We start from the raw sequence: 27,991 nt of genomic DNA on the forward strand, positions 1-27,991 counted from the left end.
ACTGGCAGGCGGATTCTTTTTTTTTTTTTTTTTTTTTTTTCTTTTTGCTGTATGCGGGCCTCTCACTGTTGTGGCCTCTCCCGTTGCGGAGCACAGGCTCCGGACGCACAGGCTCAGCGGCCATGGCTCACAGGCCCAGCCGCTCCGCAGCATGTGGGATCCTCCCAGACCGGGGCACGAACCCGTATCCCCTGCATCGGCAGGCGGACTCTCAACCACTGCGCCACCAGGGAGGCCCTGGCAGGCGGATTCTTAACCACTGCGCCACCAAGGAAGCCCCCCCCCCCCCAGTTTTAAACTAACCCCTGACCTTTGAACTGAGAACGGCCTTCCAAAACATTTACTTTCACACCCTCAGCAACAAACTTTGGCAACTATAATTGTCCCTGTGGGACAGGCTTGCCAGGCAAAGATCTGCCCAGGGTGCTCAGTGCCCACATGGGCACTTTGCAAACTCCTGTTTGCAAAGCTTCACCCTCCCTCTGACTAGCAACTTAAAGAAGGGGTGTTCTAAGTGGTGGCCTCAACTCTGCCTTGACCTGGAGTAGGCTGGGGAGAGAAGGCCAGGGATCCACAGGAGGTCTCAGCCTTGAGATTGTGCTGCAGACATAACAAGGGGTGGGGACCCGGCGGGCAGGGGCGGGGCGAAGCAGGTGATATCCATCCCAGAGACCAGCGCCCAGCATTCCCGGGGCCTCTCCCTACGCACAGCTCCATGGACCGCACCGTGGTGCTCATCACTGGCTGTTCCTCCGGCATTGGCCTACACCTGGCCCTGCGCCTGGCGTCCGACCCATCCCAGGGCTTCAAAGGTACATGAGGGGACTGGGGTGGAGAGACCAGCTCCTTCCTGGTCCAGGGGGGCCTAGGGAGGGCTGTAAGCCCGAAATTCAGAGCCTCGTCCTCTCCCTGAACCTCCAGTGTACGCCACGCTGAGGGACCTGACGGCACAGGGCCCACTTTGGGAGGCCGCCCGGTCCCGAGGGTGCCCTCCCGGCTCCCTGGAGATGTTGCAGCTGGATGTGAGGGACGCAGATTCCATAGCCGCTGCCCGGGCACGCGTGACCGAGGGCCGCGTGGACGTGCTGGGTGAGTCTCCCTGCAAAACTAGTGCAGGAACCTTCCTCACCCTGTGTCCAAACCAAGACGTCCCGAGGCCCAGGGAGCACGAGGGGACAGGCGGGGAGGAGGGCCGTGCGTGAGGCGGGCGGAGTTCGGTCTCTCTCCCCGCAGTATGTAACGCAGGCCGGGGCCTGGTGGGGCCGCTGGAGGCACACGAGGAGGGCACCGTGGGCTCCGTGCTGGATGTGAACCTGACCGGGACCGTGCGGATGCTACAGGCCTTCCTGCCGGACATGAAGCGGCGACGCTCGGGACGCATATTGGTGACCGGGAGCATGGGAGGCTTGATGGGTGAGTGGAAGCCGGGGGAGAAGCAGGGGCGCGCAGGAGGCGGGGCTCAACGGGAGAGTCGGGGGTCTGATAAAAGGGGTGGGACCTGGTGAAACTGCCCCGGGCCCCTCCCGCTCCCCGCGGCTCCCCACCTCGACGCGCCTCACCAGCCTCCTCTCGCCTCCAAGCTCTTCCCTTCAACGCCGTTTACTGCGCCAGCAAGTTTGCAATCGAGGGTTTGTGCGAGAGTCTGGCGATTCTGCTGCAGCCCTTCGGGGTCCAGTGAGTCACCGACCCGCCCCCGGGACCCTCTGAACTCCGACTTTGGGAACCCCAGCACCCTGTTTTGTTGGAACCGCTCTCAGGCGTCCTCCCTGGCCCCTCCTTGGTGCGGCTCCCGTTTGTTGTGTGCCAGGCACAGTACTGGGCGTTTGGCACCTTCCCTCTCACTCCACCTGCCGACCTAGCTGGTGAGGCGTCGGTATTGTTAGTGGGAAGCTCAGGCCCAGAGAGATTCGATGACTGGCCCAAGGTCACACAGCTGTTAAGTGCCCCAGCCAGGGTGGCATAATGACGCCAGAGCCTCTCTCACACCCTCCAAGGGACGTGGGGGCGCTTTTCCGGCGGTAAACCGCTTTCAAACGCTCGGCTTACCCTAAGCGCCCGCCAGCCGGGCGCAGCCCCCCTCCGGCCCTCCCTCCCGGACTCGCATTCGCCCCCGCCCACTCGCCGCTCTCCCGCCGGCAGCTTGAGTCTCATCGAGTGCGGCCCGGTGCACACCGCCTTCCCGGAGAAGCTGGAGGGCGGCCTGGGCGGGGTGCTGGACCGCGCGGACGCCGAGACCCGCGACCTCTTCTCCCGCTACCTGAGCCACTCCGAGCAGATCTTTCTTGAGGCGGGGCAGGACCCGGAGGACGTGACCGAGGTGAGCGCCGGGCCGGACTGCGGGAGCGGGGGCAGCGCTCCGGTTCCCCAGCCCAGCCCCGGCCAGCGCGCTTCCTCCCGCCGCTGCAGGTCTTCCTCCAGGCGCTGCGCGCCCCGCGCCCGGCCCTGCGCTACTTCACCACCGAGCGCTTCCTGCCCCTGATACAGCTGCGCTTCTCCGACCCCAGCGGCCTCAGCTACGTCGCTGCTGCGCACCAAGCAGTGTTCGGCGACCAGGCCGCCGAGGGCTCGGACGGCGCCGGGGCGGAGGCCGGAGCCGGAGAACGGGGGGCACCTGAGCTCGGAGCTCCTCTTGACGCCCCGAAATAAAGGCCTGGTTCGCTGCTGTCTCCCGCGCTCTCCTTTGCGGCCCCGGGGTGTGCGGTTTGGGGATGAAAAGGGGCTTTTCACTGCACCGCACTTGTGTCTGGCGCGCGCGGCGGGTGGATGATCAGGAAAGGTGTTAGCGCAGGTTATACCTACGGAAGCCGAGGTCCAGAAAGGGAAGGAGCTAGCCCAGGGTCACGCCTCATGTGCGCCTCAGGGCAGGGAGAGTGGTCCCTGGGTTCCCGAGGGGTGTCTGCAGCAGTAGGAGGTGGGTGGACTTGGGTGCGGGGACAGTCGGCTTGTGACTTGGCCCCCACGAGTCCTGGGACTTTAGGCAACGTCCTACGCTCTCCGAGTCCGTTCTCTTACCCGCAAAACGGGTATAATACCTATGTCGTGGATTGTGATAAGAATTAATTGAGACAATACCCCAAAGGGCCGGCATAGAAGTCTCCATAGCGGGCCCGGCTGTTATTATTACAACCAGCGGCATTACTGTTGCGACGGTGTTCCCATGTGGAAGCCAGATGTGTAAGGAAGAAACAAGGCCAAGTGAGCCCAAAGGAGACAGCCCCGCTCACCCCTCCCCTCGCCCCCTGCCCTAAGACAACACGCAGCAGGAGAGGTCCCCCCTCGCCCAGAAGCTGACCTCACCAGGGGGTCACGCTGAGGCTCCAGAGCTGCCCTGTGGTCCACGCCCTCCTTCCGGAAGGCAGCAAACGGAGCTGGAGTGGCAGCAACCAGTTACAGGGCCTGCAGGGCTGCAGAGCCAATGTCCCCCTAACTTCCTCTGAGGTTGGGTGCCGGAGGAGGGGTGGAGATAGAGACTAGGTGAGGGGCTGCAGGCAGAGGAAGGCAGGAGGGGCGCCGCAGGAGGGGCGCCGCAGGCGGGGCTTAGTGAAGAACATACATTAGCAGACTCATCAGGTACACAACACTCTGGATAATGGCACAGGTGCCTCCTTGCGTGGCAGTAATAATGTCTGAAGGCATCCTATTTTGGAGGACAGCTTTCTCATTAGAGACCTAAGGACGGGCTTTGTTGGTTATCATTTAAGGCTTGCTGGGTGCAGTTAGTAGTCAGTAAGGCACCTGTGCGTGCTGTAACATTTCCCCCAGGCCAATGGAGGGAAACAAGACAGCGGCCAAATGACTGCAACAGTGGAAAACAGAACGTGCCCACCCGGCCTTGAGGAGAAGGAGGTGGCAGCTTTAGGCACTTGACCTGGTTGTGCATACCACACATGTTGGCTGGGGAGGCAACACCGTCAGTTGTGAGGATGGGGGGGGGCGAGGGCCGCGTGGCGGGATATGCCAGACCAGACCTTCACCTTCTCCCCTCTTTTTTTGGGGGGGGGGCCGCGTGGCTTGTGGAACCTTAATTCCTCAACCAGGGATGGAACCCATGCCCTCAGCAGTGAAAGCTCAAAGTCCTAACCACTGGACCACCAGGGAATTCCCACCTTCTCCCCTCTTTTAATGGTGCATGTTCCATTCCAAGTGTAGCATGTTTCAACAACCAATCCCTCACTGGTTGGGAACTCCCATGCGTGCCCCCAGACTCCTTTGGCAGTTGCTTCGGGCATTGTTTAGAACACATAGGTCATGATGTTACTGCATTAACCAAGTCACCATATTTCAAGGGCAATCAGGTATCCTTGGCAATATGCCATCCCACCCAGGCTTTACAGTGGCTGCTTTTTCAATGCACCCAATCTGCTGTATCTACTGAAGGGTCAGTTGCTAGGGCTTGTGCCCTGGCTAGGGCATCAGCTTTCTGATTGCCAGGGGATGTCAGTGCCTTATGAGCCAGGATGTGGAAGATGGTGAGGACTGCCTCAGACTCTTGTGGATAAACTCAAATGTCTTTTCACACATCTTGTACAAGGGCTGATTTCTTTTTCTTTTTTTAAAATTTATTTTATTTATTTTTGGCTGCACTGGGTCTTCATTGCTGCACGTGGGCTTTCTCTAGTTGTGGCGAGTGGGGTCTACACTTCGTTGTGGTGTGCGGGCTTCTCGTTGCGGTGGCTTCCCTTGTTGTGGAGCACGGGCTCTAGGCGTGTGAGCTTCAGTAGTTGTGGCACGCAGGCTCAGTAGTTGTGGCTCATGGGCCCTAGAGCGCAGGCTCAGTAGTTGTGGCGCATGGGTTGCTCCGCGGCATGTGGGATCTTCCTGGACCAGGGCTTGAACCTATGTCCCTTGCATTGGTGGGCGGATTCTTTTTTTTTTTTTTTTTTTTTGCGGTGCGGGCCTCCCACTGTTGTGGCCTCTCCCGTTGCGGAGCACAGGCTCCGGACGCACAGGCTCAGCGGCCATCGCTCACGGGCCCAGCCCCTCCGCGGCATGTGGGATCTTCCCAGACTGGGGCACGAACCCGTGTCCCCTGCATCGGCAGGCAGACTCTCAACCAGTGCGCCACCAGGGAAGCCCGGTGGGCGATTCTTAATCACTGCGCCATCAGGGAAGCCCAAGGGCTGATTTCTGATCTTCCATCTCTCAGCTTCCCTTTGTCCAAGCCATAGGGTTAATCCCTTTAGAACAGCCCAACTGTTCTGAGTTCAGCCCATTGGCTGCTGCAGTTCATTCCTGTTTCCATCCAGATGGTGTCAGTGTCGGGCAGAATAGCAACTGCAGTCCATGTGGGTGGGTTGACCCGACTAGACCCAACTGTATACCAGGCATCAGCGGGGATCCCTGCCCCACCCCGCCTCTCTACAGGCTGCAGGGGCCACCCCAGGTGTAGAGGCAGGGGAATTCGGACGGTCTACATACTCTTCAGGGCCTAGCAGCACTTGAATTTCTAGAGACAGTGGGCTGGCAGGCAGGGTGCCCCTCTGTTGCAAATGGGCCACTTAGTCAACGTGGGGGTTGAGCCATGGCAGAGGTGGGTCCGTAGAACATAGTCTCAACCCCGCCCTTGATAGGAAGGGACGTTCTTACCATGATATGCTGTTCTTTCGTGAGAGGCTATAGCTGGTGGGGTGTTCTGTGTACATTGTGAGGAGCTGTTGCTCTATGAGGGGTGCATTGGGGTTTCTGTCCCCCCCCACCCAGAGCTGGGACCAAAATCCTAAGGGTGTTCTCCTCTCCTCTCCTTCTGTTATCTCTGCCACAGTGTGTTCCGAAGTCACAGACACATCTAACTTAAACGGTTGCCCTGCTTGGGAGGTGCCCAGAGCTGTGATCTGCTTCACTAGTACTTTTTCCATCTCAAAGGCAGCTTGCTGCCCTGATCCCCAGTTCCACGTGAGCCTTCTCTTCATCAGGCGGCATAAGGGACGGAGGCACTGTGCCAGGTGGGGAATAAAAGTCCCCCAAACCCCCGAATCCCTGCAGAGGCTCGCACCTCTTTTTTTTTTATATATATATAAATTTATTTATTTATTTACTTATTTTTGGCTGCGTTGGGTCTTCGTTGCTGCATGGGGGCTTTCTCTAGTTGTGGTGAGCGGGGGCTACTCTTCGTTGCGGTGCACGGGCTTCTCATTGTGTTGGCTTCTCTTGTTGTGGAGCATGAGCTCTAGGGGCGCAGGCTTCAGTAGTTGTGGCACGTGGGCTCAGTAGTTGTGGCTTGTGGGCTCTAGAGCGCAGGCTCAGTAGTAGTGGCACACGGGCTTAGTTGCTCCGTGGCATGTGGGATCTTCCCGGACCAGGGCTCGAACCCGTGTCCCCTGCATTGGCAGGCGGACTCTTAACCACTGCGCCACCAGGGAAGTCCCACTTGCGCCTCTTTCATATTCTTAGGGGTCGGATAGGCTTGTACCTTATCAATCACAGCTTCTGGAACAATGCGCGTCTTACCCCACCAAACAACTCCCCAAAACTTTACGCGGGTGCCTGGGCCTTGAATTTTCTGAGGGCTCGCCACCCATCCTCGTCCTCACAGATGTTCCAGCAAAGTCTGCAGAAGGTCCTGCTGCAGAGGCAAGTCTTCACATGGTAACATCATCTCATCAATGTAATGAGCCCATTTTACTGATGTGGGGAAGGAGAATAGGGACAGGTCTTGGGCTACCATCCCATGACATGTGGTGGGGCTGTGCAGGTGGCCTTGAGGAAGCACTTGAAAGGTCCATTGTTGCTCCTCCCACATGAAGGCAAATTGATGTTGTGACTCAGTGGCCAGGTGTAGACTGAAAAAAGCATTCGCTAAGTCAGGTACCGCATGGTACGTTCCTAGGACAGCAGCCAAGGTATTGAAGACGGTGGCACTGTTGGGCACAGACACATGGATGGGGCTTGTTCAACTCTCTGTAGTCCACGGTTATCCGCCATGAGCCATCTGGCTTTTTTACCAGCCATACCAGGCTGTTGAACGTACTATGGGCAGAACGTAGCATTCCCACTCAGTGCAGTTCTGGAATAGTTTCTTCTATTTCCTTAAGCCCCACCCACCCAGGCAATTTATATTGTTTGACAGTTTCCACTCTTCCCCGGGGGTGGCAGGCTTACCGTTCCCAGTTGGTGTTCCCCTCATCACTGGTTTGATTACTCTAACCCAGAGGCAGATTCGCAGACATAGGTTTGCAGAGCTTGACCTTGTGGGATATCAATGCCCACTATGTTCTCTGGTATTAGAGTGATAAAACTCTCATATTCTCTCTAGAAAAATGGTACAGATGAACCATCTGTAGGGCAGAAATAGAGACACAGATGTAGAGAACAAACATATGGACACCAAGGGGGGAAAGTGGCGGGGGTGTGGGATGAATTGGGAGATTAGGATTGACATATATAAACTAATATATATAAAATGGATAACTAATAAGAACCTGCTGTATAAAAAATAAAATTCAAAAAAAATCTCATTCTCAGGGTGTGGAGGGGCAGGGAGAATGCCCAATTTGCTGTATGAAAAGGACTTTCCTGACTATAACCATTTGCGCTCTGTAATTCAGTGGCGCTGAGGGGGTCAGAAAACTTCTGAGGGTGACCGTGTATTACACTACATCCGGGGAAATTCCCTGGCGGTCCAGTGGTTAGGACTCGGTGCTTTCACTGCTGTGGCCCGGGTTCAATCCCTGGTCGTGGAACTAATATCCAGCAAGCTGTGCGGCAGAGCCAAAAAAAAAAAAAAAAAAGGAAAAGAAAAAGAAATTAGAGTACATCTGGCTCCAGTATCCACCAGAGCTGTACTTTTTTTTTTTTTTTAATTATTTGGCTGCACCGGGTCTTAGTTGTGGTATGTGGGGTCTAGCTGCCTGACCAGGGATCGAACCTGGGCCCCCTGCATTGGGAGCGTGGAGTCTTAATCACTGGACCACAGGGAAGTCCCCAGAGCTGTCACCTTTTGTTTATTTCTGGAAGATCAACCAGTAGTGAGCTCCACAGGAGGCCTCCGACTGCCTCCAATGGGCCTCACCTGGAAGCAGTCTTGGCCTGCATCCTATAACCTGGGCATGTGGGAGGCACCCACCTCAAACAGGAGAATCCCTGAGGCCTCTGCTGGAGTGGGCAGGGCATCAGGGATGGTAGGGCCAAGTGGGCAGTTCTGAAATGTTATGCAGCTTTTAAGGCTTCCCACAGGCCAACCAACACAGCATTGGATGGCCGATGTATCTTTTCAGTTGCGTTCCCAGCAGCAATGAGGTCAAACCACGTTTGTTTCCGGGTTACTTTTACCAAACCCCTTACAGCCCTTCAGGATAGCCTTTTGGCTTTTCGAGCTCCCTCTCTGTCTTGGGTCTTTCCTGCAGGCCAGTATGTAACTGTTCCTGGGATTTGTTGGTTTCCTCTAGATCAGCAATGGATTGCCCAACATCACGAATGTCTTGTCCCACAACTGGGCTCGGCGTGGATATTAGTGTCCCATACCAGGTGATGGGGGCGGTCTGGAGTATCTTGGCTTTCATTCCTGCAGTGAATGTGGCCTGATCAGGCCCTTCAAAGATAGGAGCACAGATGGCCTGTCTCATTCCCAACTCCCTAAGGAGTTGTTGCACCTCCTCTATAGATTTCCAGGGTCCCACATGCCCAGGGAGACCCCCCATATTGGGACAAGCCTCCCTGCAGGTTAGAATAATCCAATCTATAAGGGAGTGAGGACCTCGAGCCCCCAAGTCCTATGCAGATGCTTCAGGAGGGCAGGCTGTGTGGTGATGTTGTCATATCACTGGTTCTGGGTGATGTGGAGAGCACTGCACGGGAGCCACGACACATGGCCTCTGTCCTTCCCTCCCCAGATGTCCCTGGAACACACAGGGCGTCAATTTTTCCATCTGTGAAATGGGGGCTTGGATGGAATTGTCCTGTGACCTCCCACATGAGGATCCTCAGACTGGGAGGTCGCCAGGAGGGCTCTGGGGACGCCGAAACCTAATTTAAGCGCTACCCTACGACCCCCACCTCCGTCCCCGCGATTTACGCAGGAAAGCCAGGTGTTAGTTCCGCCTTTGCCGCTGTCTCCTGAGGGACCTGGCTGAAGCCAACCTCTTCTCTCAGAGTCTGAAGGGCACCCGTGTGAAACGGGCTTTCAAGTCCGCCTTGACCTACTCGGCCCAGGCCCCGTGAGGCTGGGTTTTGGAAATAAGTTTCCGCGCATCTCCCAAGCCCCCGAGCTCCGCTCCTTAGCAATGCAGGCGTCCCACCCCATGAGAAGTCTCGCGAGAATCCCTCGCCGAACCGAAGTTGAGATGTTTGGCCTTTCTCAGGTTCCGTAGCTCGGAGTCGCAGCACCGGAACTAATGTTAACTGGTCGCGGCTGGGGAAGCCTTCGCGGTGGTGCAAGCGGAACCAAGGCCCGGAGCTCTCAGTAAGTAGGACCCGAGCCTGAGCGTCCCCCTTTAGTACCCTCCTCCGATTCCTTGAAGATCCCGGTGCCGCTCAGCAAGAGCGCCCAGGATTTCTGGATCCCCAGCCTTATGACTCAGGGGCTCCTGCCGAGTTTTCCCCTCCCGGGATTTCGATGCAATTCAGCGAATTCACCGCTCTGTCTGAGAAATGATAAAACCGAGATTTAGAGCACAGCCCCGAGGCGCCGTTTGCCAGGTCCCGTCCCCTCCCCCGGGTTCCTCTCGATCCGCAATGGGAACGCCATCCCTGCTCCAGGTCTCCCTCTCTTGGGTCCGAGTCCTCCTACAGTCTTCGGCCTCAGACACATACCACTCAGTAACCCTCGCCTCGTCTCCCTGACTGTCCGCAGGCCTGGGCAGCATGGCCGTATTCCGGTCGGGCCTCCTGGTGTTGACAACGCCGCTGACCTCCCTGGCCCCTCGCCTGGCCCCCATCCTGACCTCGGCGGCCCGGTTGGTGAATCACACGCTCTATGTACACCTGCAACCGGGCATGAGCCTGGGCGGCCCGGCTCAGCCCCAGTCCAGCCCCGTGCAGGCCACGTTTGAAGTTATCGATTTCATCACGCACCTCTACGCTGGCGCCGACGTCCACAGGCACCTGGACGTTAGAATTCTGCTGACCAATATCCGAACCCAGAGCTTTCTCCCTCCCCTGACCAGCTCAGTCCAGAACCTGGCCCACCCGCCGGAAGTGGTGCTGACCGACTTCCAGACCCTGGATGGAAGCCAGTACAACCCAGCCAAGCAACAGCTCGAGCGTTATGCTACCAGCTGTTACAGCTGTTGTCCGCAACTGTCTTCAGTGCTCCTATACCCCGATTATGGGCCTGGAGTTCTGCCCGTGGGGTCCCTGGACGTCCCCTTACCCTCCACCATCAGCCCAGCCTCCCCCGAGGGCAGGTCTGACAAGCAGCCAGTGCGTGGCCACCAGCGCGGTGCTGTGGGTGGCACCTTTGACCGCCTGCACAATGCCCACAAGGTGTTGCTCAGCGTCGCATGCCTCCTGGCTCAGGAGCAGCTTGTGGTGGGAGTAGCAGACAAAGACCTGTTGAAGAGTGAGTGACAGAGACTGAGTTAGGGCAGTCTTACCCTCCCCCCAGGCCAAGATTGAGGAAGGGTGGGACCATCCGTTACTTCCCACCACTCCCAAATGTCACAGTGCCTGGCGCTCAGTTGGCACCGAGGGAGTTTTGTTAAATGAATAAATGCAGCTTTCTAGGTGTGTGGTCTAGTCACCATTCAATCAGGATCCCCCAAATGTGTAGCCAAGGAACCTGCACTTTTAAACAAATTCTCCAGGTGATGAATCCTAAAGTTTGAGTCCCTGGGAATAAATGGACGAGTAAGTTGTAGGCAGCAGCGCCACAGGCAGTCAGAGGAGCCTCTCGGAATTCTCTGGCTCTTGGGATTCTCCATCTGACTCTGACGCCTCCTGGCGCTGCTAGTCCTCTGCACACGCGCCAGCCCTTGCAGCACTATTGTGCTTGCGGGCTGCCTCCTCATAGCTCCCCCGTCACAGGCCACTGCCCAGCTCCCCTCTGGAGATAGGATGCTTAGGGACAGTCTCCCCTAAACTGGCCCACACACTTCCTCCCCAGTAAAAAGATCTCACTGTTCTTCTGGGCTCCTTCCCCAGGCAAGTTGCTCCCTGAGCTGCTCCAACCCTACGCAGAACGCGTGGAACATCTGAGTGAGTTCCTGGTGGACATCAAGCCCTCCTTGACTTTTGATATCATCCCCCTGCTGGACCCCTATGGGCCCGCTGGCTCTGACCCCTCTCTGGAGTTCCTGGTGGTCAGCGAGGAGACCTATCGTGGGGGGATGGCCGTCAACCGCCTCCGCCTTGAGAATGTAACCCCTGAGGGAGACTGGCAGAGGGAGTGGATGGGGATGGGGAAGGCCACTGGGGGCTGTTGGAAGTACATGACCCCAGAGAAGGGAAGAGAGGGCTCAAGGTGGTGGGAAGAGGGAAGGAGGAACTTCCCAGCTTGCCCTCCGGGTAGGCAGGGGGGGATAAGGCGGTAGATGCGTCCTCACCTCACCCCTCCTTCTCCCTCCTCACTCTTCCTTTGCCTCAGGACCTGGAGGAGCTCACCTTGTACCAGATCCAGCTGCTGAAGGACCTAAACCACAAGGAAAACGAAGAGGACAAAGTCAGCTCCTCCAGCTTCCGCCAACAAATGCTGGGAAACCTGCTCCGGCCTCCACATGTAAGCCTAACCCACCCGCCTCCCGCCTCTTCCCCTGCATGGGTGGGCTGGGAATGCTGGAGAGGAGAGATGGAAGGGTTCAGCCTCAAACCTGAGTCTGGGGACCCTAGTAACTGGGGGCTTCCCTCTTATCTACCCGTAGAAGAGGCCAGAGCTCCCCCCAGGTTTCTACGTGATTGGGCTGACGGGCATCAGTGGCTCTGGGAAGAGCTCAGTAGCTCAGCGGCTGAAGGGCCTCGGGGCATATGTTATCGACAGTGACCACCTGGGCCACCGGGCCTATGCCCCGGGCGGTCCTGCCTACCAGCCGGTTGTGAAAGCCTTTGGAACAGGTAATAAGTGGGGAGGGCTGGAGGTGGCCTGACGTGAGGAGGTGGCCTGGCCTCCTTGCCCAGTCCTCTGTCTCTGTCATCCAGATATTCTCCATAAAGATGGCATTATCAACAGGAAGGTCCTAGGCAGCCGGGTGTTTGGGAACAAGGTAAACACACACCTCTCCAAGGGCTCTGCAGCTGCTACTAGACCCAGAGGTTGGGACCCAGTGGACCTCTCTGGTCTGGCCCAGAATGCCAGTTTCCACTCAACTGTTCCCAACTACCTCCTCCCTCGGGCTGGCTCCATCTCCTCCGGGGGAGGGTAAACTCTGCCCACCCCTTCCCTCCCCTTTCTCAGAAGCAGCTGAAGATACTCACGGACATTACGTGGCCAGTTATCGCAAAGCTGGCCAGAGAGGAAATGGAGCAGGCTATGGCTGAGGGTGAGTGAGCAGCCCAAGGGAACAGCTAAGCAGAATCTCCCCCGGGAGCTTCCCCACCCTAAATCAGACCATCCGCTTTCCCTGGGACTGTGTTTCCTTGGCAAGGTGTGCTTGCTGGCAGTGACTGGGGTCTCCCCACAGGAAAGCATGTGTGCGTGATTGATGCCGCCATGCTGCTTGAAGCAGGCTGGCAGAACATGGTCCATGAGGTGTGGACCGTTGTCATCCCTGAGACTGAGGTATCTGGATCCCACCCCCCCACTCTATCCCCACTGTAGCCCGCATCCTGCTCTGAACCAGTGGGCTGATGAATGCCTTGTCTGCCCAGGCTGTACGACGCATTGTGGAGAGGGATGGCTTGAGTGAGGCTGCGGCTCAAAGCCGGCTGCAGAGCCAGATGAGTGGGCAGCAGCTTGTGGACCAGAGCCACGTGGTGCTGAGCACCCTGTGGGAGCCACACGTCACCCAGTGCCAGGTCGGTGCCCAGGGAGAGGCTGGGCTGTGGGGGGGGGGGAGCCTCCAGGGGATGCTTGTACGACCCTGTCCTCTCTTCTTCCCAACATTCTGGCCTGTCCAAAGGTGGAGAAAGCCTGGGCCCTCCTGCAGAAGCGCATCTCCGAGGCACCATCAGGCCCATGACGGACAATGAGTTCTCTGTGGGGCCGAACTGACCCCTGGAGCTGACAAGAGATCCAGTGATGATGGCGAATTGGGGCCTTGAAGCTCACCCTAGCTGGGGCCTAGAGGGCTCTGTGCTAAGCTGGGCAGGGCAGGGCTGGGCCTGCTGGACACAGGAAGCCTACCCAGCTTGCCAGTGTTTGGCCAACGCTGAGACCGTGGCTCTTGGGGGAGCAGGCCCCCTAGCGGTGTTCCATCCTCGCTCTTGCCCACAGGTCTGGGGCATCCACGGTGGGCTGGGGCCAGGGCACACACTGAAACTTGTTACAGAATTAAAGGTGAATGTTGCTAGGTGCTGCCTGTATGGTGCTTACTTCCTGCTCCAATGCCTTTGGGTATCTTTGCGACCCTTTAGCCACAAGTGCAGGGCCCAGGCCTGAGCTGCAAGCCAGGAATGCAGTGGTTAAGAGCATGGCTTTTGAAGCTAGCCAGACTGAGGGCAGTCTTGGCCCTATCACCGACTAGCTGTGTGCTTTTGGATACGTTCTGGACTTTGTAGGTACCTCAGTTTGCTTAGCTTACGAAGTAGCATGACTTGGCTAACAGGTTCTTTGAAAGCGTCAATTCCACAACTATCCTGCCAGACTTGGGCTGGGCGTTGGAGGAGCATCCTACAACAAGCCACGCGGGGCCTCTGGCCTCACAGAGGTTGCACCCCGGAGGGGTCGGACGAGGTGGCCAAGACTGCAGGTCCGGGAAACTCGTCCCGGTCCTCGGGAGCCGGCTGGCCTCGGCAGTGCGCGTGCGCGCAACTCTCTGCGACACTGCGGACAAGCCTTTTGCGGGGACCCCTTTTCACCGAATGTGCTTCATGTCGCGGCGGCTGGGACGCCTGCCCTGAGGAAGGGCAGGGACGGGCGGGTAGGACGGCCCCAAGACCGCCGGTGTCAACCCCGACACCAAACCGGATTCCCGGTCTCCACCGGCCGCGGCGGGTGTGGGGGGGGGGGCGGGGGGGCGGTGTTCTTCGATTCGCGCATGCGCAGCCGCCCCGCCCCCGCCCCCGGGCCGCGGGTTGGTGGGTTTGGGTCACGTGGGCGCGCCTCGCCGCTTTCTCGCCGCAGGGGGCCAGCCCGCGGGCAGGGTTCCGGTTCGGTGGGTCGGAGATGACGGAGCCGGGCGCCTCTCCGGAGGACCCCTGGGTCAAGGCAAGCCCCGTGGGCGCGCACGCCGGCGAGGGGAGGGCGGGTCGGGCTCGTGCACGTAGGGGGTCCGGAAGACGAGGGGACTCCCTGAAGTCCCCAGAGCTGCCCCCGCTCTCCGGGCCCCGGGGCTGCAGAGAAGACAGCTCTCACCCCGCGTGTGCCAAGGTGGGAAGACAACTGAGGCGTGTGCGCGCGGGTGTGAGGGGACGGGGCTGGAGGGCTGGGGGTGTGGAGTGGGCGGACGGGGTCCTGCCGAGGGGCGGCGCTCCCGCGGCCTAGCCACTCTTGGCTCTGGGGGAATCCTGCGGCTGCCCGCGCACCCCAGGGGTGGGTGGCTGTGTGTGTGTGTGTGTGTGTGTACGTGTGTGCACGCGCGCAGGGGCGGAGGTCTGACGGGCTTCTCCCTTGCTCGGTGCCGCAGGTCGAGTATGCGTACAGCGACAACAGCCTGGACCCCGGTGAGTGCATCCCCCACCGTCTTCAGCTCTGGAGGGACACTCCCATTTCAGCCCTATAGATTTAAGTGGCCTTGCCAGCCACACCTGAGCACAGTCCACTTGAGCTGAGCGGGCCTGAGCAGCGAGGGAGGAGGAGCTGGAGGACGGGGCAGGAAGCATCCGAGGGTGACACCTAGTTCCCTATGTCCTGGAGCAGGGACGTGATAGAAGTAGTGACAGCTGGTCACTCACCATCATCACGCCCAGATGCCACTTTGTGAGCCAGGAGGTATCACTGCAGGCCTGTGGAGCGGTGTAGCCACTAGGGACAGGAGCACTGCGGAATGGCACGACAGGAAGTGGGTGGCCCAGTATGGCTGGCTTTTGGGTTGAAGGGGAGAGGTCAGTATTTACGGCCCAGGAAGCCATTATGCCCACAGGTGTCTGAGGGCCTAGCAGGGCCCCTCCCTCTGTCCCACCCCTTAGTGACTGGGGCCTCTCTTTTCCAGGGCTCTTTGTAGAAAGCACCCGCAAGGGGAGTGTAGTGTCCAGGGCTAACAGCATCGGTTCCACCAGTGCCTCTTCTGTCCCCAACACAGGTAGGCAGCAGCGTCCCCCCACTCCGGGGAACCGGATGGGCCTTCATCTTAGTATCTCTTCTAGACAGGGCAGCTCCAGCCATCCACGTGGAGGCGCTGGAACCCTAGTGCTAGAAGCAGGGTATCGCGCCACCTCTCACCTCATCTGGGATATTAGGTTCTTGTAGCTACCTGCCATCTCTGGGCACCAGGTTCTTCTTCCCCGCTGGGGAAAAGCGGGCTAGATGGGCCCCACTGGGCCCCAGAATGACCTCTTCCTGCCCCCAACTCTGAGCGTAGATGACGAGGACAGCGATTACCACCAGGAATCCTACAAGGAGTCCTACAAGGACCGGCGGCGGCGAGCACACACTCAGGCTGAGCAGAAGAGGAGGGATGCCATCAAGGTGATTGGGGAGGCCTGCGCCTCAGCCAGCGCAGGAGGGCGCTGCACACTTCAGATCCACTCTGCCTTGACCCCGTCAGGCAGTCCCAAGCAGGCTTGGGGGCAGCTAGTCTAGGCCCTGGACATGAACTTCTCCCTCCTTCCCACTCCCTTTGAGTGAGTGAGCATGGAACTTGGTATCATGGAAGGAAAACTTTGTGCCCATTTGCCTTAACCCCTCAGTTAAGGAACCCGTGTCCCCTGCTCTCTCCACAGAGAGGCTATGACGACCTGCAGACCATCGTCCCCACCTGTCAGCAGCAGGACTTCTCCATTGGCTCCCAGAAGCTCAGCAAGGCCATCGTTCTGCAGAAGAGTATGGCCAGGAGAGCACCGGAGGGCCTGGAGCCAAGGGGGCTGTGAAGGCTAGCGCCTCAGAGCCGCTTTTGGCCCGGCCCTGGTGGGGTGGTTGTAACAGGAGAGGTGGGGTCTGGGGGAAGGGGAGACACAATCAGCCTGGTCCTTCTGGTTGTGCCCACGCCCTCTTCCCTCCCCCACTCCAGCCATTGACTACATCCAGTTTTTGCACAAGGAGAAGAAAAAGCAGGAGGAGGAGGTATCCACGCTACGCAAGGACGTCATGGCCCTAAAGATCATGAAAGTGTAAGGGGGGCGCTGGGCTGGGGGAACCAGGGCCTCTGGTTCTGAGGGGACTCTGAGGCCTCTTCAGTTCACGCCCTTCCATTTGTTCAAAGGCCACATCAGATAATATTCTCACTCTCATGTGGTAGGCAGGGCTCTATCCCAACTGTAGCGGATACTCTGGAAACGCCTGTGGGATTAATGAAGGGAAGGCCGGAGAGGGTGGGTCACCACTTCTGACCTCGAAGCAGTATCTAGCTGATGTTGAATACCTCCCCAAGGCTCTCCGGGAATCTCCTTCCCAGGGGAGTACGTCGGGTAGCGCTATTATTCTTCCTGGGCCGGTGGAGCTGCTCCCCTTAGCCCTGGCCTGTTCGCTTTCAGGAACTATGAGCAGATCGTGAAGGCACACCAGGACAACCCCCGTGAGGGGGAGGACCAGGTCTCTGACCAGGTGAAGTTCAACGTGTTTCAAGGCATCATGGACTCCCTCTTCCAGTCCTTCAATGCCTCTATCTCCGTGGCCAGCTTCCAGGAGCTGTCGGCCTGTGTCTTCAGCTGGATTGAGGAGCACTGTAAGCCTCAGGTATGGGGCAGCAGTGGACATGGGGTTGGGGGTCTTCCCTCAGGCACAGTGGCCCAAGCCATTGTTTGTTCAGAGAGACAGGGTAGCAGGTTTTAGGTTTCTTGAGGATATTTCTACAACTTTCAGTATTCTTGTTTCCCCCTTTGCCTTCTAGCCCAGTTTTTCCTGTTAAGGTTTCATTTGGCAAGGATTTGAGTACTCACTAATGCAAGGCCTAGCTCTTGGCCTTTGTTTCGCTCACAAAGTGGCAAGTAATGGCAGCCTCAGGCACTCCTCCTCGGCCGCCCAGCAAGTAAGCCCCGATCACTTGCAGCAGACTTACTTGGGGTTTTTGGAAAGATTCCTGGCCGCCGCCCCCAGGCCCACTAAAGTAGCTTTCCATGGGGTTTCTGATTATTATTTGTAATGGAGAGTGTGTTAATGGTTGCACTGAGTCTTCAATTTTTGAGGCCTGGTTGCTTTTTCTGAGGCTTGACTTGTATCTGAGATTCTCACTTTTTTGCTTCCCAACATTTTTTTAAATGTAATTTTTAAAAGTTACACTCCATTTACACTTATTACAAAAAACATTGGCTGCATTCCCCATGTTGTACAATACCTCCTTGCAGCCTTACACCCAGTAGTTTGTACCTCCCACTCCCCCACCCCAATACTGCCACTCAGCCCCACCCCCCACTGGTAACCACTAGCTTGTTCTCCGTATCTGTGAGTCTGCTGCTTTTTTGTTACATTCACTAGTTTGTTGTATTTTTTTAGATTCCACATATAAGTAATGTCATACACTTATATGTGGAATCTTTCTCTGACTTATTTCGCTTAGCATAATGCCCTCCAAGTCCATCCATGTTGCTGCAGATGGTAGAATTTCGTTTTTCTTTTTGGCTGAGGAGTATTCGTGTGTGTGTGTGTGTGTGTGTGTGTGTGTGTGTGTGTGTGTGTGTGTGTGTGTGTGTGTGTGTGTGTGTGTGTGTGTGTGTGTGTGTGTGTGTGTGTGTACACACCATCTTGGTTTTTTGCAGGGTTTTTTTGGTACTTTAAAAAATTTTATTAAAGTACAGTTGATTTACAATGTTGTGTTAATTTCTGCTGTACAGGAAGGTGACTCAGTTATACGTATATTCTTTTTCATATTCTTTTCCATTATGGTTTGTCACAAGATATTAAATATAGTTCCCTGTGCTCTACAGTGGGACCTTGTTGTTTATGCATCCATCCTATATACAGAAGTTTGCCTTTGCTAATCCCAAAGTCCCACCCCTTCCCTTCCCTACCTCCCCCACCCCCGCAGCCTCAAGGCTGTTCTCTGTGTCTGTGAGTCTGTTTCTGTTTCGTAGAGATGTTGATTTGTGTCATACTTAGATTCCACATATAAGTGATACCATATGGTATTTGTTTTTCTCTTTCTGATCTACTTTGCTTAGTATGATAATCTCTAGGTCCATCCATGTTGCTTCAAATGGCATTATTTCATTCTTTCTTTTATGGCTGAGTAATATTACATTGTATATATATACACCACATTTTCTTTATCCATTCACCTGTTGGTGGATGCTTAGGTTGCTTCCGTATCTTGGCAGTTGTAAATAATGCTGCTGGAACACTGGGGTTGCGTATATCTTTTCGAATTAGTATGTCTGTTTTTTTTTTGGATATATACCCGGGAGTGGAATTGCTAGATCATATGGTAGTTCTGTTTTTAGTTTTTTGAGAAACCTCCATACTGTTTTCCACAGTGGCTGCACCAGTTTACATTCCCACCAACAGGGTGCGAGGGTCCCCTTTCCTCCACATCCCCACCAGCATTTGTTATTTGTGTTCTTTTTGATGATCGCCATTCTCACAGATGTGAGGTGATACCTCATTGTGGGTTTTTTTTTTTTTTCTGGCTGCGCTGGGTCCATTGCGGCATGCGGGTTCTTCTTCATTGCAGTGCATGGGCTCAAGCTCACGGGCTCAGCAGTTGTGGCGCTTGGGCTTAGTTGCCCTGTGGCATGTGGGATCTTAGTTCCCCGACCAGATCTTACCCGCGTCCTCTGCATTGGAAGGTGGACTCTTAACCACTGGACCATCAGGGAAGTCCCTCATTGTGGTTTTGATTTGCATTTCTCTGATGATTCGCGATGTTGAGCATCTTTTCATGTGCCTGTTGGCCATCTGCATTTCCTCTTTGGAAAAATGTCTATTCAGTTCTGCCCTTTTTTTAAAAAATTTATTTTATTTTATTTATTTTTGGCTGTGTTGGGTCTTCGTTATTGCTCGCGGGGTTTCTCTAGTTGCGGATAGCGGAGCTGCTCTTTGTTGCTGTGCGTGGGCCTCTCATTGCGGTGGCTTCTCGTTGCAGAGCACGGGCTCTAGGCGCCCAGGCTTCAGTAGTTGTGGCACACGGGCTTAGTTGCCCCATGTCTGCCCTTTTTTTTTTTTTTGCGGTACGCGGGTCTTTCACTGTTGTGGCCTCTCCCATTGCGGAGCACAGGCTCCGGACGTGCAGGCTCAGTGGCCATGGCTCATGGGCCCAGCCGCTCCATGGCATGTGGGATCTTCCCGGACCGGGGCACGAACCCGTGTCCCCTGCATCGGCAGGCGGACTCTCAACCACTGCGCCACCAGGGAAGCCCCCTGCTCATTTTTTAATCGGGTTGTTTTTTGTTTTTTGGGCACACCATGTGGCTTGCAGGATCTTAAGTTCCCCAACCAGGGATAGAACCCAGGCCACAGCAGTGAAAGTGCCAAGTCCTAACCACTGGACTGCCAGGGAATTCCTTGGTTATTTTTTTGTTGCTGAGTTGTATGAGCTGTTTATATACGTTGGATATTAACCCCTTATCAGTTACATCATTTGCCAATATTTTCTCCTATTCAGTAGATTGTCCTTTCGTCAATGGTTTCCTTTGCAGTGCAAAAGCTTTTAAGTTTAATTAGGTCCCATTTGTTTATTTTCACTTTTATTTCCTTTAGATGGATCCAAAAAATATTGCTGCAGTTTATGAGTATTCTGCATATGTTTCCCTTTAGGAGTTTTATAGTATCCAGTCTTACATTTAGATCTTTAATCTATTTTACTTTTGTATATGGTGTGAGAAAATGGTCTAATTTCATTCTTTTACATGTAGCTGTACAGTTTTCCCAGCACCACTTACTGAACAGGCTGTTTTTTCTCCATTGTATTTTCTTGGCTCCTTTGTTGTAGATGAATTGACCATGAGTGTGTGGGTTTATTTCTGAGCTCTATATTCTGTTCCATTGATATATGTGTTTTTGTGCCAGTACCATACTGTTTTTTTGTTTGTTTGTTTATTTTTGGCTGCTTTGGGTCTTTGTTGCTGCGCACAGGCTTTCTCTAGTTGCGGTGAGTGGGGGCTACTCTTCATTGCAGTGCATGGGCTTCTCATTGCGGTGGCTTCTCTTGTTGTGGAGCACGGGCTCTAGGCGCGCAGGCTTCAGTAGTTGTGGCACGCAGGCTCAGTAGTTGTGGCTCGTGGGCTCTAGAGCGCAGGCTCAGTAGTTGTGGCACATGGGCTTAGTTGCTCCACGGCATGTGGGTTCTTCCTGGACCAGGGATCAAACCCGTGTCCCCTGCATTGGCAGGCAGATTCTTAACCACTGTGCCGCCGGGGAAGCCCACCATACTGTTTTGATTACTGTAGCTTTGTAGTATAGCCTGAAGCCAGGGAGCATGATACCTCCAGCTCTGTTCTTCTTTCTCAAGATTATTTTGCCTATTCGGGTTCTTTGTCTTTCCATACAAATTTTAAAATTATTTGTTCTAGTTCTGTGAAAAATGCCATTGGTATTTTGACAGGGACTGCAATGAATCTGTAGATTGCCTTGGGTAGTATGGTCGTTATAACAATATTGATTCTTCCAATCAAAGAACATGGTGTATCTTTCTATCTGTTTGTGTCATCTTCAATTACTTTCCATCAGAGTACAGGTCTTTTACCTCCTTAGGTAGGTTTATTCCTAGGTATTTTATTCTTTTTAATGTGATGGTAAATGGGATATTTTTCTTAATTTTTCTTTGATGCTTAAATGCAAGAGATTTCTGTACATTAATTTTATACCCTGCAACTTTACCAAATTCATTGCTGAGCTCTAGTAGTTTTCTGCTGACATCTTTAGGATTGTCCATGTTTAGTATTGTGTCATCTGCAAACAGTGATATTTTATTTCTTCCTTTCCAATTTGGATTCCTTTTATTTCTTCTTCTCTGATTGCCATGGCTAGGGCTTCCAAAACTATGTTGAATAAAAGTGGTGAAAGTGGGCATCCTTGTCTTGTTTGATCTTAGAGGAAATGTTTTCAGCTGAAAGCATGTCCCAACATTTTTATTGTGAAACACTGTAAACGTACTGCAGCACTGAGAGAATTTTATAATGAACATTCATATATCCCCCACCTAAAGTTTACCATTAACCTTTTTTGTATTTGCATCACATAGTAATGCATCTCTCCATCCCTGACTGACTCCATCCTGTTTTGGGGGCATTTGCAAACTGTAGACATCAGTGCTTCCCAGGTTTTTTGTTTTAACTGTACTCTAAAGAGTACACCTGGCTCAGGCAGGCATGACTGAGCGGCTCTGTGCCCTCCCTGAGCATGATCTCTCTCTTTCTCTGCTTCCCCTACCAGACCCTACGGGAAATTGTGATTGGTGTTCTACATCAATTGAAGAACCAGCTTTACTGACCAGCTCTTGGAACCTGCAGAACAGCCAACAAGAGGCCTTGAGTCTCCTACGTGGCCGTGGAGCCACTGGGCTTATGAGATTGGACTGTGACACTGCACACCAGTCAGCTGCTTTCTCCTCAGTGTTTGGCTCCCCAGCTCCCCCCTCCCCCTCAGCCCCATCTTCAGTGGGGCTGGGGAGGGGGGAAGGTTATTATGAAAGCTTTGATTAATTTATTATACTGACCATAGATCTCAAACCTACCTAGTCTTTCCCCCTCCCCATAGAAGTCCTCGGGATGGGGTCTGCTCTGGGAACCCTAAAAAGCTCCTGGCCTCTCCCTTTTTCTAAGCCTCAGATTTCTGCTCATATTTGGTAACTACTGTTTGCCTGTTTTGGTCTCTCTGGCAACATTTAGCCTGAGTTTGGCCATTTTGGCAGTAGTTGGATGGGAAGAAAGGAGTAAGGGAAAATACTCTCACAGCCATGAAAGGTGAAAGGTGGCCTCATGCCTAGGCTAGGGCTGCCTGGTCAGCCCAAGGTGAGGCCAGAGCTTTCTCTGGCCAGCTAAGGGCAGGGCTGCCAGGTTCCTGCCCTTGCCCCTACTCTGGGTGGTGGAGGGAAGCAACCTCCTCACCCACTCCTGCCCTCTGTGTCCCCACAGGCAGTAGCACTGCACAGCAAAGTCAAATATAACGCAACACTACATATTAAATTTTTTAATTTTTCTGAACACCAACAATGCAATTTTGCTAAAGTTACAATTTTGGAATATTGGCCTCAAGACCACTCCCAGGCTTTCTGTCAAGTGTATCTGGGTCTCTACCATCTCAGTGCTGCCTGCATTTCTCCCAGGACTTGGGGTGGGGTGACGGTGGGTAGAGAAGACTTTCTAAAGGTCTCCCGGAGTGGAAAGCCCCACAGAGTCCCGGGTGAGGCCCTGGGCTCCTTGAACGCTGTGCATAGTAGCCTCTCTCTGCTCTTGTCCCCCAGGCTCTCTTTGGCCTTCCTCAGGTTTGATATCTGGGAGGTTTGATTATCCAGAGGAAATTAAATATTTTTATATCAAATTATATTACAATAAATATTGCCAAATGCTTTCCTTTTGCATTGTTCCCCATCTAACTAACTGTTAAGTTCAGGCAGTCAAAACATGGATGATGAAATGAGTGAAACCATCCTCTCTGGGCCACCAGTGCTCCACCCAGTACCTTTGGTGTGTGCCCAAAAGTGGACAGCAGCAGGAACAACAAAAAAGCCGACCTAAACAAGGCAGCCAGTCCAGGACATCTCTCTTCCCAGGCCTGCCGGGGGGTCCTCAGGGATCTGGGAGCTTGAGGTTGTAATCTTCATCTGTCTCTATCCCAACTTCCTCCTGGGGGCGGGCAGCAAGACAAGTGAATGAGACCTCCCTGGACGCAGGCCCCAGAGAAGCAAGGAAGGGAGAACACCACTTACAAAAAACTGCTTCTTGCTCTTGGGGTATCCTTCAAGGATTGCATCAAACAGCTCTGTTGCCTGACAAGAAATAAAACCCCGCCCCCTTTCAGATGGGCAGTACCCGGCATGCCTGACAGGTCCCTGATACAGGGCGGCCCCGGTGGCTGCCGCTGTCCAGGGCCTGCCGGGAGTTCCCCCGCACTTACCATCCTCTTGCGCTTCCTCCACTCCTTGCAGTACCTCTGCCTCGCTCTGTACACCTAGACGGGGAAACAGGTTCCTCTGACCCCCTCAGCCCCACAGCAGCCGCTGGGGCCAACCCTCCTCACTTTGAACCTGCACAGGCAGCCCTCCCTGCTCCCCACTCCCTCCCCACCCACCTGCTCTTTCTCTTCTGGAGTCACGTGGTTGGTGGCAGCTTTGATGTTCTTCAGTCTCTCTGTGTAGCCAGCACATTCCTTCTTTAACTCCTGGATCTCTTTCTGCATCTCCGGTGTGGTCAGGGCACTAGTTAACTCCTTCAGCTCTAAAACCACATCCCCCGGAGAGGTCACTGGCTACCCTGAGGTAGGAGACCAGGCCTCCACCTTGCTCTGGGCTCTATACACAGGGTCCAGAATGGGTCCCATATTCTGGAAATCCTCGAGAGATTAAGGCTTACAGAATTGTCAGTTTATTCTAGTTTTCTTTCCTTCCCCATCTACAAATAGTTGAGGGGAATGAGTCTGAGTAGACTGTTAGCTGTAGTCAGTTAAAGCAGCGGAGTAAAGGGAAGTGTGGGAACCGTATACTGGTACTCACAGTAGGGAAGGCAAATGCCTGTCTTGCCCACTTGTCTTCAAAAGCCATTAGTTGTTAGACATTGATTTTAAGGTAATGCCTATGACAGCCCAGCAAAGGGATCTTTGCTGCAAGAAGACAACACTGCAGTCAACAAACCCTTCACTTGGTAATTCCTGACCTCAGACTGACCCTGACACTAGGGGTACCTTCTGGGGCTTGCCCGGTCCTACCAGCCTCCATGTGGCGGCAGCTCTGCTGCAAGCTCTGCACCTTAGCAGTCAGGGCCACGATTTTGGCATCCAGGACTTGGAGGTCAGCATCACTGACCATGTCAAATTGTTCCTGCCAGAGACAAAAGGACAAATAGAAGCAGGCTGATGGGAGAAACAAGAAGGGAACCCACATTTGGGGAGGCAACATTCATACACGAGAATCTGGTACTCCCCAGCCCTCCAGAGGGCCTGGAAAGACAGTGAGAGGGTACTTTTTTTTTTTTTTTTTTTTTTTTGCGATACGCGGGCCTCTCACTGTTGTGGCCTCTCCCATTGCGGAGCACAGGCTCCGGACGCGCAGGCTCAGCGGCCATGGCTCACGGGCCCAGCCGCTCCGCGGCATGTGGGACCTTCCCGGATCGGGGCACGAACCCGTGTCCCCTGCATCGGCAGGCGGACTCTCAACCACTGCGCCACCAGGGAAGCCCTGAGAGGGTACTTTTGAGCAGTCATTCAGTTTAGTACCAGGCCACTCAAAAAGCTGTAAAAGAACAAGTTGAAACCTGATACTTGTCCTCAAGGGGTTTTGAGGTGCAGGATACTGAATAATAGGAGAGAAATATCTTTCAGGTTACTGGCAAAACCACTCACTGGGCTGAAGGAGTAAAGGAACATCCTCCTCAAGGTGATGATACCTAATTATGGGTTTCCACAATAGGAAGAATCTGGACAGGTGAAGAGGCGTGGTGGGAGGTATTTAGATAAAGGATACCAGTGAAGTCTGAGGAACCCCTCCCATGAGACCAGCAGCTAGAAAAGGCCTGTGCTGGGGCTCAGTGGGGTCTTGTCAGTGGTGATGGGAAGCAGAATGGAAAGGATGGGAATGCCAGCCCGGGCAGTTTGGACTCTACGTTCAGGTGAGGTAAACCATTAGGGCAGGAGGCAGCAAACTACAGCCTGCAGGCCAAATCCTGCCCGATGCATGTTTTAGAAAAAAATTTATGGAAACGTAGCCACATCCACTTGCTTACATATTGTCCATGGCTGGTTTTGCTCTACAGTGGCAGACTTGAGTACTAGTGACAGTTGTGTAACTGGGACAAGAGACCATCTGACCTGCAAAGCATAAAAATATTAACTGGCCCTTTACAGAAAAACAAACAAACAAAAAAAGCCAACTTCTTTAAGGGATCTTCAATAGAGCAGTAATATAATGAAACCTATTTTAGGATAATTAGCCTTGACGGTGGATGTTAAATCCTGTGGGGTTACTGAGTAAAGGAAGAAATGGGGTCTGCCCCAGAACAGCTTCAGTTTTGTGAGGGAGACAAGTGAAAAGACAATTACAATAGAGTATGCCTCAAAAGAGGTAAGTGCCCGAAGAAGGCAGTTAGCTCATAGCATTCAGGGAAGGTTTCTGGAGGTGATGCCTGCGTGAAATCCTAAGGGATGAGTAAGAGTTAGCCGGGTGAACAGAAAGAAGGGACTCAAAAACTCTGAGCAGAGGAAGGACAATGAGCAAAGGCCACAGGAGTAAAACACATCTAAATGGTCTAGTATTGATGAATGGAGAAATAACAGGGACAGGAGAAGCTAGAGGCAGGCTGGGGCCAGGTCTCCAAGTGCCTTTTATCTGTTCTAGGGAGCACTAGAGTTTTCAGTAAGGAAACGGCATGACTAGATTTGTACGTACATAGATTATTTTGGCTGCAATGTTTAAGATATGTTTAAGGAGGCCAGGCCTTAGGAGGATATTGCAGTAGATGAGGAGCACCTAAACTAGAGCAGTGGTGGCAGCTGAAAAAGGAGAGGATGGATTCAAGAAGAGGAAAACAACTGGACTTGATGGCTGACTAGGCACGTGAAATAAGGGAAATTAAGAGTGATTCCCCGGGACTTCCCTGGTGGCGCAGTGGTTAAGCATCTGCCTAACAATGCAGCGGACACAGGTTTGATCCCTGGTCCAGGAAGATCCCACGTGCCACGGAGCAACTAAGCCCGTGCGCCACAACCACTGAGCCTGCACTCTAGAGCCCACGAGCCACAACTACTTAAGTCTACGCACCTAGAGCCTGTGCTCCACAACGAGAAGCCACCGCAATGAGAAGCCCACACACCGCAACAAAGAGTAGCCCCCACTCGCCGCAACTAGAGAAAGCCCGCACGCAGCAATGAAGACCCAATGCAGAAATAAACAAATGAATGAATGACTCCAGAGACTTCCCTGGTGGTCCAGTGGTTAAGAATCCGCCTTCCAATGCAGGGGATGGGGGTTCGATCCCTGGTCAGGGAACTAAGATCCCACGTGCGGGTGGGCGGGGGGCAATTAAGCCCCCCACCGCAACTAAGACCCAATGCAGCCAAAATAAACAAACAAAAAAAGAATGACTCCCCAGTCTCTGGCCTGGGTGAAGAGTGATTCCATTAAGGGAGAAGAATACACTGGGGAGAGATGAGGCATTCTACTTTGGCAATATTGATTCTGAATGGCCTGAAAGGCATCCAGGTGGAGGGGTCTGAACTGGAGATACAAAGTTAATGTCACATGTGTTTACGGAAGGGGGTGGAGACAGAAGGAAAATAATTTGGAAGACGGTGGTTCTCATCTAGATGACTGGGAATAAGAACTTCCAAGGATAAATGGACCTCGATAGCAACAACTCAGGATCTTCTGTCCTCTATCATATTTCAAGTCTGGAAATCTCGTGAAGTTTGGATGACAGCAAAAGGGGTCCACACTTTGACTTAAAGGCTGGCTGGGACCCTTTCATTGGCCTAAGACCGGTGAATTTCACAGGATGCGTCAATTCTCCCAAAGAGAGTTCATACCAGGGACTGATTCACCTAATGCCGGACTCTCACACACGTGCTAATCTGCGCGTTGCCCTCACCTGGTCAGCAAAGTATATCTTCTGCTTGCCGTACATCTTCTCTTTGATCTTGCCTTGTTGGGCCAGCTGGTCCAGCGCCTTCACCACCGCCTGGCAGAGGGGAGGGGGCGGAGAAGTCGGGGGAGTGACTTCGGGCCGGGCTGGGGAATGTCACCAATGATGCGGGAAGCGCCCGAAGAGGCTTAGGAAGCCCAAGGCCAGAATGGCAGCCTCGGGAGGGGAGGAACCCAGGCTGATTCAAGGGGTCCTAGGGGAGGAATCCCAGGAGAGGGTCCTCACCGCCTTGCCCAGTCCGTGTTCCCGCTGCAGGTTCCCGAACACGTCCTGGGCGCTGTAGGGCCTGTTCTGCTCCTGTAGGTACCTCAGCAGGATCCCGGAGGCTACGGAGAGAGACGAGGCGGGGAGGGGCTCCCTCAACCGACCCTGCCCGCCCTCCTCCCAGGTCTCCCGGCGCCCACGGCCGTTACCTCCCGCCACGGCTTCCGCCCGGCCTTTACTCATGTTTTTTACCGCCACCGAACTCCGAAAGCCGGAAGTGGAAGTTGCTCGGGGCAACGGCTCCTTCCGGCGATGGGCCGGGCTGGCCTCAAGTGGTGATTGGCGGAGGGAAGCCTTCGCGAGAGGCGGAGCAGCCCTTCCCGGACACCGTAGTTCAGCTCGGCCGGGAACTCGGGCGCCCACGTCTCGCCGGCCGGGTCCCGGTCTCTGCCGGGGAGGCGGGGCGCGCGCTTCGAACCTCTCCCTTACTCCCCTCGGAACCAGGGCTGTAGGGAATCACGCGCTGAAGTTTCGGGACCCAGTTCTAGCGGCCGCTGAGCACTCGTGACCTTGAACTGGGCTGAGTATTCGAACGGAAAGAAACCTCAGCATCACCTCCCGCTGGGCAAGCGACTTGCTCAAGGTCACAGGGCTAGTTACCTACGGACGTGTCCCCTCCCACGGCGCAAACCTTTCAGTCGGTTTTTCTCATTTTTTTGTAAAACGGCAACAAGAGGTGTTTGCAGGAGGGGGTTATGAAGACAATAGAAGGGGTAAGCGCCCTGGAAAGAATAACCCTGCCTTAATCTAACCGTTACCGGGCTTCGCACACAGAGGGCGCTCAGCCCATGCTGTGGTTGAAGGTAGGGTTGGGAGGGGGCTG

The 27,991-nt window shown here is 54.4% G+C and overlaps 4 protein-coding genes across 13 annotated transcripts; 3 read left to right on the forward strand and 1 right to left on the reverse strand.

Moving 5' to 3' along the window:
* The first annotated feature begins 287 nt into the window (after positions 1–287).
* HSD17B1 (hydroxysteroid 17-beta dehydrogenase 1) lies at positions 288–2,656 on the forward strand. The gene is made up of 6 exons (XM_082605045.1): positions 288–812; positions 922–1,089; positions 1,234–1,413; positions 1,581–1,674; positions 2,140–2,317; positions 2,407–2,656. Exons 1-6 carry the CDS (start codon positions 716–718, stop codon positions 2,644–2,646), a joined length of 957 nt encoding a protein of 318 aa, XP_082461171.1. The 5' UTR covers positions 288–715; the 3' UTR covers positions 2,647–2,656.
* Positions 2,657–9,296: 6,640 nt separating this feature from the next.
* COASY (Coenzyme A synthase) lies at positions 9,297–13,376 on the forward strand. 2 transcript variants are annotated; one of them, XM_082605043.1, is made up of 10 exons: positions 9,297–9,397; positions 9,788–10,495; positions 11,077–11,291; positions 11,519–11,650; positions 11,793–11,982; positions 12,067–12,131; positions 12,323–12,407; positions 12,549–12,646; positions 12,736–12,882; positions 12,987–13,376. In XM_082605043.1, the coding sequence occupies exons 2-10, from the start codon at positions 9,799–9,801 to the stop codon at positions 13,044–13,046; spliced, it is 1,689 nt and encodes a 562-aa protein (XP_082461169.1). In that variant the 5' UTR covers positions 9,297–9,397; positions 9,788–9,798; the 3' UTR covers positions 13,047–13,376. The 2 variants fall into 2 exon arrangements, with proteins under 2 accessions (XP_082461169.1, XP_082461170.1); XM_082605044.1 differs by lacking the exons at positions 12,549–12,646; positions 12,987–13,376 and having other exon boundaries at positions 12,686–12,809.
* A 739-nt stretch (positions 13,377–14,115) lies between these two features.
* MLX (MAX dimerization protein MLX) lies at positions 14,116–22,624 on the forward strand. Of its 4 annotated transcripts, none has more exons than XM_082605054.1 (8): positions 14,117–14,395; positions 14,652–14,688; positions 15,177–15,266; positions 15,546–15,652; positions 15,907–16,006; positions 16,194–16,293; positions 16,657–16,858; positions 21,488–22,624. In XM_082605054.1, the coding sequence occupies exons 1-8, from the start codon at positions 14,192–14,194 to the stop codon at positions 21,542–21,544; spliced, it is 897 nt and encodes a 298-aa protein (XP_082461180.1). In that variant the 5' UTR covers positions 14,117–14,191; the 3' UTR covers positions 21,545–22,624. The 4 variants fall into 4 exon arrangements, with proteins under 4 accessions (XP_082461181.1, XP_082461180.1, XP_082461182.1 ...); XM_082605056.1 differs by having other exon boundaries at positions 14,121–14,233; XM_082605055.1 differs by lacking the exon at positions 15,177–15,266 and having other exon boundaries at positions 14,116–14,395.
* On the reverse strand, positions 20,397–27,616 carry PSMC3IP (PSMC3 interacting protein). 6 transcript variants are annotated; one of them, XR_014291974.1, is made up of 9 exons: positions 27,318–27,460; positions 27,130–27,230; positions 26,851–26,940; positions 23,978–24,089; positions 23,345–23,490; positions 23,171–23,224; positions 22,983–23,042; positions 22,788–22,899; positions 20,397–21,093 (listed from the first exon to the last, which is right to left on the reverse strand). XR_014291974.1 is itself a non-coding variant. In XM_082605062.1 (8 exons), exons 1-8 carry the CDS (start codon positions 27,349–27,351, stop codon positions 22,843–22,845), a joined length of 654 nt encoding a protein of 217 aa, XP_082461188.1. In that variant the 5' UTR covers positions 27,352–27,616; the 3' UTR covers positions 22,758–22,842. The 6 variants fall into 6 exon arrangements, 5 of the variants coding, with proteins under 5 accessions (XP_082461188.1, XP_082461186.1, XP_082461187.1 ...); XM_082605062.1 differs by lacking the exon at positions 20,397–21,093 and having other exon boundaries at positions 22,758–22,899; positions 27,318–27,616; XM_082605060.1 differs by lacking the exon at positions 20,397–21,093 and having other exon boundaries at positions 22,758–22,899; positions 22,983–23,067; positions 27,318–27,459.
* Positions 27,617–27,991: the final 375 nt, after the last annotated feature.

Source organism: Mesoplodon mirus (assembly GCF_964341445.2).
Source record: "Mesoplodon mirus genome assembly, chromosome: 18".
Lineage (NCBI taxonomy): Eukaryota > Metazoa > Chordata > Mammalia > Artiodactyla > Ziphiidae > Mesoplodon > Mesoplodon mirus.